Source organism: Camelus dromedarius, chromosome 7 (assembly GCF_036321535.1).
Source record: "Camelus dromedarius isolate mCamDro1 chromosome 7, mCamDro1.pat, whole genome shotgun sequence".
NCBI lineage: Eukaryota > Metazoa > Chordata > Mammalia > Artiodactyla > Camelidae > Camelus > Camelus dromedarius.
In genome coordinates, this window is record NC_087442.1 from 13728043 (window position 1) to 13747260 (window position 19218).

The 19218-nt window shown below is 36.3% G+C and overlaps 1 protein-coding gene across 2 annotated transcripts in view; it reads right to left on the reverse strand.

The window, feature by feature from the left end:
* TRIM24 (tripartite motif containing 24) overlaps positions 1-19218 on the reverse strand; it is an 81466-nt gene that overhangs the window by 7640 nt on the left and 54608 nt on the right. The window contains exons 8-14 of one of the 2 annotated variants that reach the window (XM_031455447.2): positions 16176-16293; positions 13235-13503; positions 8093-8266; positions 4861-5034; positions 2559-2694; positions 1551-1623; positions 261-429 (exon numbers count right to left, since the gene is read on the reverse strand). In XM_031455447.2, coding sequence (XP_031311307.1) covers positions 261-429; positions 1551-1623; positions 2559-2694; positions 4861-5034; positions 8093-8266; positions 13235-13503; positions 16176-16293 — 1113 coding nt within the window. The remainder of the gene's footprint in view (positions 1-260; positions 430-1550; positions 1624-2558; positions 2695-4860; positions 5035-8092; positions 8267-13234; positions 13504-16175; positions 16294-19218) is intronic. The other variant, XM_031455448.2, reaches the window with a different exon arrangement.

A 19218-nucleotide genomic window follows, 5' to 3' on the forward strand; every position in this document is an offset into this window, starting at 1 on the left:
CAATTACCTTCCATGTGTTTTACTCCATTCACTCTTTCAAATGCCCAACCTCCTTGTTTAAGCCTCTGACTTTTTAAACTCTTCTCCTTGTTTTCCATTCAATCAATCTTTTTGTTTTAATTTACTGAGAGATTTCTTCAAATTTTTCAACCTTTAGGTTGACAATTCCCTGCCTTTACATTTATCTTCTATGAGCTATTTTAAAGTTTCTCTCATTCTATCCCTTAAATAGGAATAGTACTGCAATCATAACAAATTACATTTTGAGGCCTTGATTCTTCATCTGATTCTTGTTTCACTATAACAACAGGAAAATCATAATTTTCAGGTGGTCCACTGTTTTCCTGTTTTATTCGGATTGGCTCCAACATGACCACTGGGACTTTGTGTGTAGAATCAGCTCCTGCTGGTTTGCTGGAAGAGCCAGAGCTGTAAGTATAAAGAAGAAAGAAAGAAAGAAAAAAGTCTAAGAAAGCTACCTTAAGTATCTCAAAGTATAACAATAGCTTTTGGGATAATGCTGTATCTTCACAGCAATGGTAACTATGTTACATCAGCCATAAATGATCCTTAACTGAAATGCATCTGCTGTAGGCAAAACAGTTTCAATAATGTATTAAGAAATGTACTAAATATTCACCTATCTAAATAGTTACATTATATACCTGGAAAGAAATTTAATAAATTTAAATAAATTTAAATAAAACCTGAATTAAAAGAAAACTGACTTCAATATCCTGAGGCTGTAAAATTAGGCAGCCAGATCTCAGAACTATCTCAGAATTAGCACTTTTTTTTAGGTTTTCCCACTTCCTTCTCTAGTCAGTGACAAAGAAAACTCTAGGTCCACATTGAAGACTTACTGTCACAAAGTGTGAACATAATTAACTAGGGACATAATTTTTTGGTGTTCTGCTATTTAAAAAACGTAGTGGGACAAAAGCCTTTTACAGACAGCTACTATGTTTTCATAGTTATTAAAGGCAAGTTTCTTCCCTTCAGAGAAGGCTTCTTCCAAATGATTAGGAAAGTAAGAATTGGGTTCACTATTTAGGACAAACTGGCAGACATAATGAGTGGATGCATAAATCAGTAAGTTACAATAAAATTTCCACAACTGTAAATTAATTTATTTTAAAGCAGAATCAATGTTTGGCCATTAGAAAAGTCAAAGAACACCAAAGTTAGTATAAAATTATTATTTGTTCCAAGAACCTCCCCCCAAATTATTTGTTTTCCTTAAGTTCTTACTTGTGCATTTTCCTACACAGTACGCTGAGTTACACATATTTCATTTGTTTTCCCTGCTATTATGCTAAAGTCAGAGATATTTTATTTTCTACATACATTTTTATATCTTTAAAGATAAAATTGTACTTAACTTAACCCATTAATTAAATTAACATATAATAATTATTAAAAATTTAATTGAAAAGTTGGAAATAAAGGATGTCGTTCAAAATGTTTTGAGTACTAAAGCACATTGAGCACTGACAAGAGAAATCTCGTCACCGATTTCATGCACTAGAGAATAAATTAAGTCAGTTTACCTTCCTCGGCTCCCAACGCTGGAGGCACTCGGTGAACGTATTGGCGGGTGTACACTTGTCATAGTAACAGGTCCTGAGGAGGAAATCATACACATTCATAAAGTGAATTAATAACTGTATTTAATTCCTATTGAATGTTCTTAGTACTACACTAAAATTGGAAACACATAATGAAATTGTACAAAAGAATAAGTAGTTGCTGAACTCCCAGCACTGTTTGGGTTTCCTTCAACTAGCAGGGCTCAGCTCAACCTCAGCACTATTGACATTTTGGGCCAGAAAATTCTTTGACACGGGAGGCCTGTATGTGCACTGTAAAAACATTCGGCAGCATCCCTGGCCTCGACCAGTTATTAGATGCCAGTAGCATCTCTCCACACATAGCATCCAGGGGTGTGACAATCAAAGATCTCTCCAGACACTGTTGAATGTCCGATGTTAGAGTAACCAGGGTAGGAGCTTAGTGAGGACACTGGTGACAGTGAAAGCTACAGAGGACAAGAAAACATTGGTAGGGACTGATAAAAGTAGTCCAAGAAAGCAAGCCACACAGATGCTAATTAATGGAAGGCACTGAAGCAAATATTCTACTAGGCAATGCACAGAAGGTACTTTGTCCAGAGGCTGACACAGAGTCAGTACCAGCTAAATGTGAGCTTTAGCAATACTGCCAAAATAGTTTCCAGAAAAGTTTTGTCCAGTCATACTCCCACCGTCACATTCCATCCAAAAAGAGACATGATAGTACAGGTAACTTATCAAAAAGAGAAACTATAAGACTGCTTGTCTTCTAGGAGTGCTATAATGTCTCTAAATTCTGTTGAAATTGAAAATGTACAGAGGTTTACCTTTTGCTTCCCACTTTGAAAGCACATTAATTTTAAAGAGTATGCAAAATTCAGACCCATCTCAACCACACAACAAAAGGAGGGGGGAGGGTGATTTTTAAAATTCAAGTAGAATAAAAACTGAAAAAACACTGATAAAATTAAATGAAGTTCATTTTACCTGCAAGGCCTGGAGATGGCACTGAGGAATTTGGTGACTGAACAGTTCTGTTGGAGGGTGGTCTTGGCTGGCCATGATCGAGACTAGTATCTTTCCTCACTATATTGTCCAGCATAATTGTACTTGAACAGTCAATCTTATAAGAAAAGAAATTATTTCATGGCATCCCGACTTTGCAAGTTAAGAGCTACTTTAAATTCGTAAGAAAATTTTAATAGTTTAATTACTGTCAAATAATAAAATATGCAAATATCATATTTGGGAAGTTCTGATGCATATTTTCCCCATAAACAATCTTGAAAAAAGCTTTCACATTTCTTAATATACCATCTTAAAAAATATACTGAGTCACATTATCTCAGAAGTCATAAGCCAGGAGAAAGGAGTATTGTGTTGCACCCTTAACAATTAAAATTTTTTTCTTAATTTATTTAAAAGTAACAAAAGGTACCAATTAGAAGAAAAAAACTTTGTGAGAAGGGTAGCACAATTTCACATTTTGCAAATTTCTTTAGTGTCTGGCTTAATAATAGCCACCTGGATTCTTACATCTGCTTCTGTACTCAGTCTGCTGAGATGCGTGGTTTTGGATGAAGAATATGAAGAAAATCTGGTCTTACCCAGGAAGGACCTTGTGGAACCTCTGAAAAGGTTGTAGGGACCCCCATGTCTTTGGCCTACACTTTGGAAACTGATGCCATGGTTTGCACTAGATAGATGAAGTAAGTCCACACATAACATTTCCAGAACACTAACTTCACTTAAATACATTATTACTGTTTGGTGGGAAAAAAATTGATCACTTACAGATTCTTTCTTTAATGTGAGAGCTATATAAATAACACTTCTTTCCTAATTGACTGCTAGGCCAAAATACTGATTGCTATTGAATAAGATTTTAGTACTTTGGATGCAAGTATTTTAATGTTTAAATTTATCATTTATTTCCTAAGAATGTCTCTGTGATTAAAATCCAATTCAATTGTCTAACATAGTTCTAACATTTCTCAACCAAAATTCTTCATGAAAATTAAGTCCTACCGTCCAAGGGCACAGATGGTATATAATGAATTTACTTCTTGCCTCTGCATCTAGAATGGTACTAGTTATGAACCATCCTTGGTAGGATTGAGGATTCAGGAAATAGTCACTCAAATCAGTTTCTTTATTCTGTGGTTCAGATGAGGAATTCCAGTTGCCAGAGGCTCGTGGACAAAGGGTCATCTGTATTTGAGGACTGCAGGGGAAAATGTCCTTCTAGTGGGTGCCCTTTCAGTTGGGGGAGGTGGGAAGCACATAGGGTTATTTATGCTTAATATTCTTTGGGCATTGCCTTGGCCAATATTTTTCAGTGTGCAAAAAGTACCAGAATGATTGGATTTGTTAGATCTTAATGTAAGAAAAGTTATTTACGTTGTGGAGTAATCCTAAAAGCTAAAATAAAATTATAGGAATGAGACAAAAGTTTTCATATGTACCACCTATGCATGAAAAATACAGGTATTCTACCCATTTAAAGTATAAAACAACTATTTAAAAAACAAAATAACTGGTAAAGTTATGATGCAACTTTTAGGAACTATTAGTGGATCTCAGTAAGTTGAAAACCAAACTAAACAATGAAACATTTTTAAGTTCTTTCACAATCTTACAAAATTTCTTAAAAGTTTTTAATGTTTGTATGCATGATTACCTAAGCTTGCAGGATGAGAATCAGTAAAACAAGTACCAACTTATGTGCGGAGATCTGCCTATAGAATGTTACATTTTCTGCCTCTGAAAAAGATTTTTTAAGAAGTCATACTGACAAAGTTAGTTTAGAGGGTAAATATACTTAATTTAAATATAAGAGAAATCAGAGGTAATTTTGCACTAGTCAGTATAACCTAAAAGAAAATGTTTTCATTTCTGTTATTAAATCTGTCTCCATCTCTTCTGATGTCTATTATATTCTAGCCTCCCTCTCTAACCTTATTCTAATATATCACATCCCTGCAGCTCAGCTTTCCAGTACCCCTCCCATGTCCTCACTTTTCCCCTTTCCCAGCTTCGATTCCATATTCCATCACCATAATCCTTCATTTACACTTTTAACTCCAGTGCCATGAAAGATATTCTGCAGCATGTTCAAGTGTCAACATTAATCTCTTTATTTTTCTTGCTGTTACAATATTTCTAAAGGATAAAAGTAACTTCTAAAATCACACACAACCTATAATCCAACAAATCCATGTCTTTTACCAGATTCAAGTTCAGTTAAAATTTTGGAAAGATTCTTAGTATGACATTTGTGGATACTTACGTCTGGAAGAGAAGGAAGATTATAGGGACCTCCCACTGGTGAGCTCAAGTCAATCACAGGCGAACCAAAGGCCTTCCCATCATATCCCGCCGCACTAGTAATGGTGGGGCTGGAAGGAGTCGAAGACGTGCTGTTGGCAGCTGATGGGGCAGACTGCCCGCTGCTAATCTGCCACTGTAGCGGCAAGAAGGAAAGAAGAAAGGTTCTATCAGCAGGCCTGTCACATACAGTGTCCATCTAATCCCTGTTCCAGACACAAAACACAGTGAAAGAAGAATGTGCTATTTGAATCCAATTGTAATTTTAATGGAAAGGGGAGAGGGCACAGGTATACATAATTTTTCATCAGTCCTGTCCAAAAATAAAAAATGAAAAGCACTGATTTTTACCAGAAGACAACAGTTAGTATACACCAGAAGACCACAGTACCCAATCTTGGAAAGCTTATACATATTGGAAAATCAATATAAATATATACACAGCAACTTCAAGGTAAAGATGGAGGGCAAAAATACACATTTTCTTCTTTCTGTCCCTACCTGATACACCTGAAACTAAAATGACAGTTAAGGGAAACTTTTTTTAAAAGGTATTGACCCATAAAGACAAAGAAAACAGGAGAGAAGACAGAAATCGCATTTTGAAAGCTGGAAAGCAAATGGACAAAAAGCAAATGAACTGGTCACTTTGATAAAGCTGAAACCTAAGCTGGCAGTGAGGAAACAGAGAAGTAAACCAGCATTAACTGCAGAACTCCTAGGAGCTTGGGAATTAGGAGCATAAGAGGTGAAACTGGGGCTAAAATTACAGGATGATCTATTGAGTCTGTTTAAGAAGGATTAAATGTCACACTCCTTCCCTGTTTTATCTGTAGCTACCTCAAGATAGTAAGGATGTCCTCTACTTCGATAGAAGGCTGAAAGTTTATTCTCTAGAATAGGTAAAACAATGTCTTTGCACTGAAGGGCACCAGGCTCAGTTGAAGGCAGAAGTATTGCACTGACAATGAGAATTAAGAAACCATACACACATTGAATGCTGAGCTTCCCGCCCAGGCTGCCTCTGGCCACCACCAACCTTCTCCCCCTAGAGGGCTTCAATGAGCAGGCAGGCCCTGCATTTGAGGCATAAAACAGAAAGATCTTCTGGGAACTGGGCCACTACCTAAAGATGGCGACACTAATAACTCTCCTAACAAACATGCCTAGCAGCCCTCATACAAGTGCAGAACCTCAGCCACCAAACATTAGCCCCACAGCGTGGCTTTCAGGTTTCCTGTCTGGTTGTTTTCACTCATTTCTCAGATATCAACAGGTAATTAAGCATCAACACACAACTGAGGACACCCTGTTATTTATGTTAAAGGCTGAGATAAATACTTTAATACTAGGAATGCTAAAGTACACAGAAATGACCTCTGCTGCTGTCTAAAAAAATAAGGTTTGATGGATGGATGGATAAGTGAGTATAACGATAGTAAGTAAGAAGGCAAACAGACTAATCCGTCCCCTATACAATTGTTCCAACTTAACTATGTTTGAAAATTTTCAAAATAAAATACTGGGGGAAGGAAAACCAACTAAGAGGTATTTTAAGACTATGCAGGGGAAAAAAATTCCCAAACACAGCATCATTTACATATGAACTACACAATATAGTGACAGTGTCGGAAATATTCTAATTTTTAAAAATCTAATTTATATGCTCCATCGAAAAAAACCCTGTGAATATGAATGGCATCTTTACCACCTACCCACCTCTCATATCACCATCAACCTCTCTTTCTCCTCCCTGTCACAGAATAATCAGTTACAGTTGATGTGAATCTTTCCAGATTTTTCCTATGTATATGACTTAAAAAAAATAAACAAAAACACAAAAATGAGAATAATTCACAAAAATCTGATTTTTTCCCCATATAATATACTCAGGAGATCACATATAGATTACTGCACTTTCTTAATAGCTAAAATGCATTTCTATTGTATAAGTATACTATAAATTGTTAAGCTACTCTACCAATTAAAACAAAATTCCTCACTATATTTTATTTTCTCCTAGTTTGTTCATTTATCTATTCATGTTTAGATTTTTGACCAGGAAACATTTTAAAAAACATTCTTAGAGTATGTGTCTATCCACTAAAAATAATACATAGGGAAGAGGTAATGTCAACATTAGAGCACTCAGAATGTGCTTTTATCTACACTAGTACTAAGTCTCAACACAATTCTGCAAGGCACTCACTTATTATTTGGGGCAAATAAGATTTAAAAGAATAAATGTATACAAGGCCACAAAATTATTAGGAAAATAAACAATTTAACACCAAGCTACAGCTTGACCTTTTCACCTCACTTCTCATGATAAAATAGAGATAGGTATAAAATTTATTGAAAATAATTAAAATATTATTTTAGAAAATGTACTGATATTACATCAAAGTCAAACTAATTATAAAACACATACACACATATACACACAGCATGTGTACTTCTAGAATATTACTTTCAAATCATTTGATCAAAATGAATGTCACAGAATTATGGGAACAGCATCATATTCTTTAATTTGGTCTGGGCAAAAAAATTAAGCTGAAATCAATCTCCTAGTCTTAAGCTGGAAAGACTTGACATAAGTGCCTGGAGAAGACAAAGCACAGGGGAAACTTTTATTTTTTTAAAAGGTAATATAATGCGTAAAAAAAATTTTTACCTGAAGACATTAAGAATATAAATATTATACCTTCACAGATTTAATATATAACCTTAAATATTAAACTTTATCAGATATACATGTAGTCCAAACTAAAACTGTGTGATAATAAGTTTGTTTCCAAGAAGTCTCCTTGAAACACTCTGAAAATTTGTTTACTGTTCTCTTCTGAAGTATGCAACCTGTATTTGTTAGAATATTTCTGCCTTAGGAAATTTAATGTACTGACCTAAAAGGAATACACATCAATATTGCAAAAATTAATACCTATGACTCAATGATTATTCTGGGCCTTCACTCCTGTATAAGTGGCTTGTTAATTACAAACCATCAAGATTCTTTCTATTAGCTTTGTCTCCTTGGGTCTGTAATAATAAACTGTAACTCTCGCTTATTTAAAAGAGAAAAAAGCTTGCTCTTGCTCTTCATAACCATTGCTCTATCCGTAAGTTCACTGTGATTCTAAAGTAGAGAGAAGCAGAAAAAGCAATCGAGGAGAGAAGGTAAACATATATACCTGTTTTATGGCTTGTTGAGCCAAGAAAGCCATCTGCAGAGGGTTGGGCTTTATTGCTTGTCGTGGCAAATTCTGGTTTGGTGGGTATCTTAACTGTTGAGGATGAGGAGGAAGAACTGGTCCATTGGGCTTGGGGCTGTGATTCTGAAAATTTATCAGACGTGGAGGGGGTTGCTGGAAAAAAGAAATTAAACCAATTCAGTGACAATCATCTCCTGAAAGACAAATTATAGAGAACTCTATTTTATAACTTTACAGAAAGACAGCAACTTTGCCACAGATGAATCATTTACTAATATGACAACAAGGGTATGGGGGGAGCGGACAGCCTTCTAGAATAGATATAAGCACTTTAAAGAAAAGAAGTTTTATTAGGAAGGAGACTTGGGAGAGGATTTTTCAATTCTAAGTAGGTTACACCAGGATTGGATCTAGGCCATACTGCGAAGTAGGGAAAACTTGTCTTTGGTATTTTTCTAAGTCACTGATGATTATCTTCTGCAAAGAACTGTCCTCCTCAAACCTCCTAAAGTAACATGGTGGCAGAATAATAACTGCTAACATTTTTGAACAATTATTACATGTCAGGTACTATTTTAAGTGCTTTACATGTGTTAACTCATTTAATCTTTACAATAATCCTCTGAGGTAGGGATTATCTCTATTTTATAGAAAAGGAAACTAAGATACAGAGAATTTAAATAATTTGCCCAAGATTAACAAAGATAGGAAGGAATGGAGCTGAGATTTGAACTCAAGTACTCTGGCTCCAAGGTCTGTACTTCAAGCAATAAAACAATAATGAAAACAGATTGTATTAGTAACATTTAAAAACCTATGAATCTTACTGAGATTGAACTATACTGCAGGCATTGTGATTAGCGTTTTACATGTGTTATCTTGTTACTACCCTCCCCATATTTTACAACTTATGACACTAAACATAAAGAAGCTTAGATAACCTGAAAAAAGTCACACAGCTCATAAAAGGCAGCACTAAGGCTTTAATCCAAAATTTGTCATTACCAAAACATGTGTTTAGCTGGAGGTTAAGGTACTAATTACAGCTTAGAGGATGAGTTTCCCCAAAAGAAAATAGATTTTGAAAGGAAACCCTTCAAGGACAACACTGGGTGATTACAGGATAGGGTAAGGGCTGGGAAGGCAAGCGTAGTTTGCTTACAAATGCTAGCCCTAGAAAATGAGACCAGTGTTCTAGAAAAAGGTAATCTTATATGCCAGTCTCATCTTGACTATCCAATTCTCTCTACGGTTGGCAACTAATTGCAAAGTAAATACTTCTTAACTGTATGATTAGAGCTTCTTAGAAATGGAACTATTAACTCCCACATTCAAAATGGGACAAATAAATGTGGAATTTATAAGGCTGAAGAAGCACCCCCTTAAACTCTGACACTGTGAAGGCAGACAGCTATAAAGTATAGCTCTGCCCCTTTTCTTTTCTTTTCCTTCTTCTATTTTCAGAATTTATTCTTCTTTCCTGGGTAAATTGCTTCTTTCCCCTCTCTTACAAATCAGCTGGCACTGTGTTCACCCTCAGTAACTTTCAAGAGTGGCTAGCAATTACAGACCCAATGAAAAGATTTAAATACTATTTCAAGACCAAGGGAAATTCTGTAGGTGAAGAATAGAAACATATCAGAGAAAAGCAGAGAAAACGTCAAAACTTTAAAGAAGCATGAGATTGAAGCCAGAGTAATCTTTTTGATTCTTCTATTGAAGTTTTGTGGTTTGAAGGATTTTATATCATAGAAACACAAACAGGAAAGATTTGGGGAATCGTAGTGGAAATAGTGGAAAACTTCTAAATTTATCCAAGAGACAATTTTTAAAAAGTGGAAAAGCACCCAAAATGATCCTAAAAGGAGAAGACTACTTATAGAATCTTTTGCCCACCCTATTCTCACACCCCTTACCCTGACTGAGATTTATATGTTGTTTCAGTCAAGAAATGACACTTGATGCCAGAGTACTGAGCTCTGTGAGAAATCAGTGTGTGACTGGATGTCCACCCTGCCATCAGAGAATCACAGTGTGGTGAGATGTGAGACAATTTTCCCCCCTCTCCTATACTCCTAGTTGATTGAGTTAATTTCTAAGAACCCTGTGACAGGAAAAGCAACTTGAAACCAAAATAAGATTAGGAACTAGTTATGAGTATAAAAGAAATAGCAAAACCAGTGCTCTTTTAATTAAATGGAGTCAATTAATTCACAAGAAGGAAAAAAAAAAAAGGAGAGAATAGAAAAATAATTGCATGCCTAAGCAAACTGACATATAATCATCATTATCTTCATCTTCATTCAAAATACTTTTATTATTATCAGTTTTAATTTTATCCTAGGTCAGTAATTCCCAACTATGTATAACCACGAAGGATAGCAGATGTCCTTTTAACATCCAGCCACTGTTTGGGAGAATTAATGTATACATATGAATGAGAGTATCTCCATAGCAGTAAATCTGGCCCAGGAGTGAGAACCAGTAAGTGTAAAATAGCATACTTAGAGCTAACAAACTTAGAACTGTCCACTGAAGTATGATGGAGTATAATATATACTGCTCAATAAACAGAAATGCACAAGATTTATCAATTTGTACCACTCAGTCATCAAACTATGTATTCCACCACTGTATCACTCAACCCCTCAGTCATTCAGATTACATGGCTCATCTTCAGAGAAAGAAGAAACAGAACTGTCATATAAGTGACTTTCAGAGGCAGTCCTTTAAATGTACCTGTGTCCCATGGACAGATGTTTAGTAAGATTTGAACACCTCCACAAAGAGGCACTCATACACACCTGATTATAGACAGATATTTTCCCATATGTATATGCAAATAAACTGTTAGAAAACTAAGAAGGCAGATGGGCAGGGCAGTGTAAAAGTTTAGAGAGGAGGGAAAATTGATGAGTGAATAATGTAGGAGTGGCTATTTGGCAGAGAGAAGATAAAAAATGAGAGAAGAGAATATTGAAAGAAGGTCCAGGAGCTATTGAGAGGAGATAGGAAAAGAGCAGTGTGTGAGGTTAATGACCAAAAGATGAGAAAACTACTTTACAGTTGATCCTTGAACAACACAGGTTTGAACTGTGCAGATCCACTTAGATGTGGATTTTTTTGATAGTGAATACTTCAGTACTACACAATCCGTGGTGGCTGAATCCTCAGATGAGGAACAGCGGACAGGGAGGCACCACGTGTGGATTTTCAACTGCATGCAGGGTTAGCGCTTCCAACCCCTGCATTGTTCAAGAGTCAACCGTCTTTCCAAGTGGGAAAGTTAGGCTGTATAATAGAGATTGTACATTACATATATTATACACCAGTAAATCTTAGAGAGGAATGATAAGATCAAAGCAAATTTCTGAGATAAGCAGGCAAATGGCTCGATCGAGGTCACTTCTGTTTTGTCACTGCTTATATAAATAACTATTTATGAGAATGTGACCAAGTCACATAGTATCTGTTAACTGCCTTAGTTCTTCACTTCTTAGTGAAAAGGGAATTAGTACAAATGATGGATTTATACCATTTCAGGTTAATAAAGTATTAAATAAAAATCACTTTACCATCTCTCAGACACTTAAGATAAGTATTAACCACGCAAATGCTTAGCACTAGGCTCTCAACAATTAATTATTTCCTCTCTCTCTTCCCCTTCACATTTTTCTTCAGAAAAATTTTGGTCCTCTGCAGTCTATCTGCAACATATCACCCTGCAGTCTGCAGAGGTAGTAACAAAATTATTCCTCAATTTTCTTAAACTCTCTGCTCTGCCAGTTGCACTCTTAGTACCTAAAGCGAACAATTCTTTTCCCATGGAACACTCACCAAAGACCTCTTAAACTGCTTGTTATTTACTTCCTTTAAAAACCTAGGTTAAAACAAAGTATGAGAGGAATAATCAAATGGTCATACTAATATTCTCCTGGATTTGACATGCCTTCTTATCAATTTACTAGACAGCCGTAAATCTCAAATACAGCACCTCAGGCCTTCACAGAAGCAAATTAACAAGATCAGGATCTACATAAGCCCACAACTTTTATTCAGGGTTCAAGTAAGACTCCTGTGAAAATCATCTGTATGTTTTATAAAATTGCTACCAAAAAATTATGCCATTTAATTGCTTTTTCATAAAGAACCACATTATACATTCCTCTTAGTGTGAGTAAAATACTAGTAAAAATTTCCCCTAATTAATGGCATGTTTTCTTTTTATTAAATAATACAGATATTAATCCTGTTTCTTTTTTGTTCGGTTGACAAAAATTGAACTATGTTTTGTTCTTAAGCAGAATAAGAATTCTTAGCTTAATTCTGCATAATTTATTTGAGCATTATTAATACTTATTAATTCTTGTGCCATTTCATTTGTGTCATTTACTGTAAATCAGTTCAAACCCTTCTGAGAAATAGGGAGAGTATAAATTAATAAATAAAAGTAACTGAAGATAATAATTTTTAATGAATTAGACATTCCACTCCTTTATTAAATCTAAGTATGTCCACATCTAACCTGAGCAGGACTGTTAAACTATTTAACAAAGTGTATAAACCTTTTATCTTCAAAAATTGGATTTAAAATAAATAGATTATTTTATATCTAGTAAAAGTAAGAATGGTTCATGGAATATTTGCTGAGAAGTAAAGTTTGAAAAAGGTAGACTTCTAACGAATCACACCCTTGCCCTTTTCCATCTCATTCTGCCCTAGTTTCAAAGATGCCATGTGGCTTTTCTAGACACTGCATCCCACAGAGAACAGATACCTAAAGTATCAGTCATTCTGAAGCACTAATATAAGAATTGAGTTACAGGTACACAACTTTTCCCATCAACCATATGCATGTGTTAAGAATGCAATAATTTACCCTCTGTTATAATATGAAGATGATGAAGAGCAGATAAGAATAGATGTCCCAGCTAAATAAACCATTAATTTATTTTGAGAAGGGCTAAAAACTAGGAGTTAAATCAGGGATCCTTAATGTGATAAATTTTTATAGATTCACATATTTAAATCATGGATGATGGATGACTTGGTTATTAAGAGCTGCTGAATACAACTGTACTACAATTATCTAAGTTAGGACAGGCCTGCTTCCAAATTTACCTGATGAGAGATGGAAGGTTGCTGGATGGGCCCCTGCATTCTAGGGTTTGGTAAACCCACAGGTGCTGGCCTCCGTTGCACCTGTTGCCTCTGAGCCATTACCTGTTGCTGCATATGCTGGAGTCGTAATTGAGCTAGGCTGATCTGTGTTGGAAACTTGGATAACTGGTTTGAAGATAAACCACCTGGTGGCTGTGAATTCTGTTCCACGACAGGATTCTGCTTAGGCATTTGTGGTTGACTCTCTTTATCTTCGATTACTAAAGAACCTAATTAGAGAGAAAAGGTTAAGTTCTAAAGATTTTCTGAGAGTGAAATACTATATTTTGTAAGGCTATTTTTGCTGATCTTCAGAACTGCTAAGGAACTTTTTTGTCTCAGGAAACCTTTACACTCTTAAAAAAAGAAGTCCCAAAGAGTTGTTGTTTATGTAGGTCCTATCAATCAAAATTTACCATATTTGAAACTACATATCAGAATTAAAAACATTTTGGGGGGAGGGTACAGTTCAGTGGTAGAGAGCATGCTTAGCATGCACGAGGTCCTGGGATCAATCCCCAGAACCTCTATTAAAATGAATAAAATAAATAAATAAATTAAAAAACCTAATTACTACCTCCCAAAATTAAGAAAAAAAAGTAAAACAAAACACCAAAAACACCCATAAAATATTTTTCTCACTAATTCATTTAAAGATCACAATCCTTAGTAACACATTTTTATGGAAAAAATAACTTATTTTCAAAAGAATTTAGTGAAGAGTGGCACTATTTTACATTTTTGAACATCTCTTTAAATGTCTGACTTAATAGCTGAACTCTCATCTCTGTTTCTGCATTATGTGTCATAAAATATTGTTTAGGTTGAAATACATGAAGCAAATCCAGCCCCACATGGATATATACTTAGAAAAGGGAGGCCTCTGTCTTTCCCATACTCAGACCATACTATGAGAAGTGCTGTTGTGTATCAAAACAAGCAAACCTGACATTTTCTTCACACTGTCACAGTGCACACCATGTTACTGATCTGACAGAGAACTCTGGCTTACAACTATACTGTTAGAGCTTAAAGGTACCTCCAATAGGTCTGGTCCTAGCATAAGGCAAAGCTTGATTTCTTCAACAGTAGAGACTCAATTAAATGTTTCTGATTTACTAAGCATACACATCCTAAAAATATGGTTATTATTCATTAAATACTTACTATGTATTAGGTACTGTGACAGTAGGTCTATACATACTGTTAAAGACCTTTGTACAGATAAGGGATCTAAGGTCAGAGAGACTGAACAACTTACCCAAAGTCACCAAGACATTAACTGAATATTCATCCATATCAGTATTTTTCCATAACATGTTTCTCAGAAGCCACAGACACACAAGTTTGGGAAACTCATCTCCTTCTTGGAAGATTTAAAATGTAAATCTCACTGTAAATGACAACTTACAGAGCCGTATATGACAGCATGGAGAAGTCCTACAGTGAAGGATACTGTTTTACAAACTCCTCACAAACAGGAGGTGCTTTTTTTGTTGTTTTTGCTGATGTAGATTTATCTAAAACTATGTCCATTTATGTGTGTACAGTTATACATATTCTTAATTTTACATAGGTCTACATCACGTAGTCTACGTTTTAAGGGATATGCTTACAACTGTACATATGACTTTGTGTGGACGTGTAACTGGGATGGGCTCTCTGCATAGCTGAAGGTGCGGTGGAGGATGGGGCAGGATACGAGATAGTTACTTATACACACACTTTGTATTAAGATGCTTCTTTTTAGTTATACAGGTCAGACCATGTGTGATTCCAGTTGCCTGCTATGTATCAATCAATCAATATGTACTTCTAAAGTACTCAGACCCCTGTACTGAGTTGCAGGGGTCATCTCACCACTGTTCCTTTAAAGGGTCACCTTATTACCACACTTTCAGCTCTTTCCTTGTAAGGATGAGATTTGAGTAAGCCTATTTCTTCCTTTCCTGGTGTGTTTGGAAAGCACTGGCTCTCTTCTGAGCCATTTCTTCCTTTCTTACCCAAACTCTAGCTTAGGAAAGGAATGAGAGAGCAACCACCTCTGATGATTTTGAAACAGTCAGTGAGCCTCCAAACTGTCATCAAAGGGAATGTTGGTGGTTGATGAAGAATGTGTAGGGAATTCTTACGTTTCTGTTTCTATAGTTTCCTTATGAGAAATTAAGAAAGGAGGTAAAAACTGAAGACTTTTTCTACTAGCATATAATGTAACAAGAAAGATAAATAATCACTTCCTACTCGCTGGACTGCCTGCAAGGATAGTCGATGTTACCAAATATCATCACAGTAGTCTCCCTTGGCGATTATTCAGTGGGTTCTAGTACTTAAAATTCGTTTATCTGTATGCATGTTATACTTCAATTAGGAAGTTTAAAAACATATAGTTATTACATAAACGGCAAAAGAAAAAAATGAGAAGTCTTCCCGAGCAAGATAAAGCAAATGAACCGTTAGGTGCCTGATGACTGGGTCTCAAGAGCAAGTAAGCCAATAATTGTATGAGAAATACTGTTTTCACACAGAAAACATTCTAAATATTAAAAAAAAATCTTGTATTAATGGCAGTCACAAGTCAAAAGTTGTATCAACCATTCTATAAATATGTAATTAACAGTACAAGCAAGATTCTATGGGGGAAAAAACTAAAATGCAGAAGTTCAGACACACTGTGAGTCAATGTAAAGGATGTTTCATATCATCCACATGTTTACACGTATTTATATTCATGCATGTGTCACACATATACACACACTAATGAAATACTAGTGAAAAGTCTGTCTTTAAAACAAGATAATAAAAACATTTTGGGGGTGGAAGGGAATACATTTGCAATAATCTCATAATCATTTAAAGTTCCAGAAACAAATGACACTTTGAGAAAACGTACATAATAGCCTACCTAAATTGATAATATTTTGAGCCCAGAAACTAGGATCACAGTGAAATTGGATGGTATTGTTGGTCACTGGGGAAGCATCACACCTTGCTCGAAGGAGGTGCCGTAACCGGTATGTAATCTAGAAAAAAGGAGAGACAACCAAACATCGAAAACTTTATTAGACAAATAATTAAGTTCCCAATAATCACACACAAAAAAATGGTCTTTGTATCATGTCTGCCAACACAAAATAAGCAATCCAAAGTTACAAAAAGTGAACATACAGCATAGTTTTCCTTCCAAAACATGTTAGAAGTTTTGAGGTATAACTCAGCTATACTGTTAAACACGAAACTGAACAGAACTATCTTAAAATGACAGGTTAAGTCAGTTTTCTGAATCACTGAAAATTCACAGAAGCACCAATCAAATATTTGTGAAATAAAAAATTTTCACACATTCTGCTCTTTTATTTCAGTTACTCTTTCCAAGAAGGAGTCAGAATTTAGATTATAGGGCTAATGAATTACAGAAAATGTAAGTTAGTCTCTTGCTCAGGAAACAAAAGAAGGGCCCACAGCTAGGCCTGCTAGTGGATGGTTCTCCTTGCTCCTGTGCTTTGAATCTCGTGGCATCACCCGGTACACCCACCCCACTCCACACTGCTGTCCTCAGTCCTTGAAGAGTTTAACTCCTGGCTCACTGCCCCCATCTCCAACATTACTCGTGTCCTAATTCTTGATGATTTTAATATCAACTAGATGATCTTTCTTTCCAGCTTACTCCCTCTAGTGCCCAGATACCACTAATCCTAAAGATCCCATAACCTTTGCTCTTAAAATTTCTCCCTGTCCTTCCATCTCACCTCACCACTACCCTTATGCAGCCCTCAATTCCTCCTTATCCAGCTCAAACCCCAGGGTCAATCATGATAATCATTTCTTTGCATATATACCTTCAACACCCCTTTCTCTCATGTTTTGAATTACACATACGCGCCCTTCCCCTTCTCAACCTTTTCTCCAAATAACAACCAACAAACAATACCAGTTAAACTAACTTTTGACTATGACTGGACTGATGGAGGGACTGACCAAATTTCAAACACAGCCTGTTTACTCCAGGTGGGCCCCTAAGGTGGATGGGCTATTAAATGACATTCCTCTGGTCCTTCACTTTCCTACTCTCCTACTTGACTATTTCAAACCTCCTTTCTCTTTGAGGGAGGAGATGCTGGAGATGTGAAAATCCATCTGAGCTGATGGTCTTGCTAACCAGTCACTGAAAAAACAGGAACAATCAAGGGTCTTCCATCAACTTCCACCACCGACCAGTACTAGTGGTCCCTCCTATTACACGGGATTACCTGGCCATGCTTCTAGCTAAAGCCAGTCCTTGCACTCGTGCAACAGTGCCCAACACCTCCGCTTCCTCAAAGACATTGGCCAATGATTTTCTCCCCTCTCCAGAATCAAGCTTTTCATTTTACTGGATCAGTCCCATCAACATACAAACATGTTTTAACATTTCCCAGCTAAAAACAAAACTCCTTTAAAAAACCGATCCTTCTTCCCTGTCATAAACTGGCCCATTTTTCTCTCTCTTTTACGGCAAAACTTTTTGAAAGACTCATCTATCTTTAATGTCCCTCATTCCTCTCCTCCTATGCTTTTCTGAAACCACTCCATTTGACCTTTCAGTAGCTTTTCTCATAGGTGGTCACTTGGCCCTTATGGAAACATTTTCTTCATTTGGCTTCTAGCAAACTATGAGCTCAGGGTTTACCCTCATTTCACCAGCTGCTACTTTTTAAGGCCACTGAGAAGAGGTTTGGGTTCCAATGTACCATCTTAGTCTCCATTGTTGGTTCCTTCTCCTCTCCCACACCTGGAATGCCCCAGGACTCAATCTTTCAACTGTTCTCTTTTCTCCTACACCCACATACTTTTAGTGATTTTTTCCAGTCTCATAGTGTAAATGACTCTTAAATTTATCTCTCAAGCCTGGACCCCTCTTTGAACTTGCACTTCTAACTGCTTGCTCAATATCCCTACCTGGCTGTCTAACCGGCATCTCAAATTTAGTATGTGTAGACGGGAACTCCTGATCCTTCTCAAGTCTATTCATCCTATGATCTTCCCCATCTCAATTACTGGCAAAACTGTTTTTCCTACTGCTTAGTTAGTCCTTGGTTCCTGTCTTTTCCTCTCACCCTACATTCCATCTGTCAGCAAATCCTGTTCACTCTAACACTAAAAGATATGGATAATCTCACCAATTCTCCCATCAACACTATCAACTTCTACTGTTACCACCCTGGAAAAGCCACCTCATTGCAGTAAGTTTCCAACTTGTCTCCCTTATTTCTCCCTTGCCTTCAACTACCTATAGTTTATTCTCAGCAGTCAGAGTGATTAAAATATAAATCGTATTCTGTCATTCCTCTCCTCAAGTCCCTCCACTGGTTTCCCATCTCACTCAGATTCAAAACCAAAGTCCTCATAATGAACAACAAGGCTAGTGCTACCTGGCTTTCCAGTACTTCTGACCTTACTCACCCTACATCTGCTCACTCACTGTGTTCCAGCCTCTTAGGCCTCCTTGCTGCCCACATCACAAAAACTCCCATCTTAGTCTTTGCACCTGCTGTTTGTACTTCAGCTCTGCCTGAATACCCTCCCTGAGTATCGGTATGGCTTGCTTCTCCACTTCCTTGAGGGGTTTGCTCAAATGTCACCTTCTTTAGATAGAATTCCCTCTCTAAAATTACAACCCTCACTCCAATGCTCCTCTAATTACTTTTCTCTAGAGCACTTAATACAATGTAACAGTCTATATATTTTTTTTACTTATTTTGGTATTGTCTCTCTTCACTAAAATCCAACTCCTTGAGGGCAGAGATTTTCTTTTGTTTCCTATTCCCTCAGTACTTAGAATGCTGCTTGATATACAAGTATTCAATAAATAATTGTTGAATAAATAAGTTTGCTTCAACTGCTAAATTCTCTCAAACAGCTATAATAAATTCTGAGCAAAAAATAAGAATTTATTTTAGGACTATACA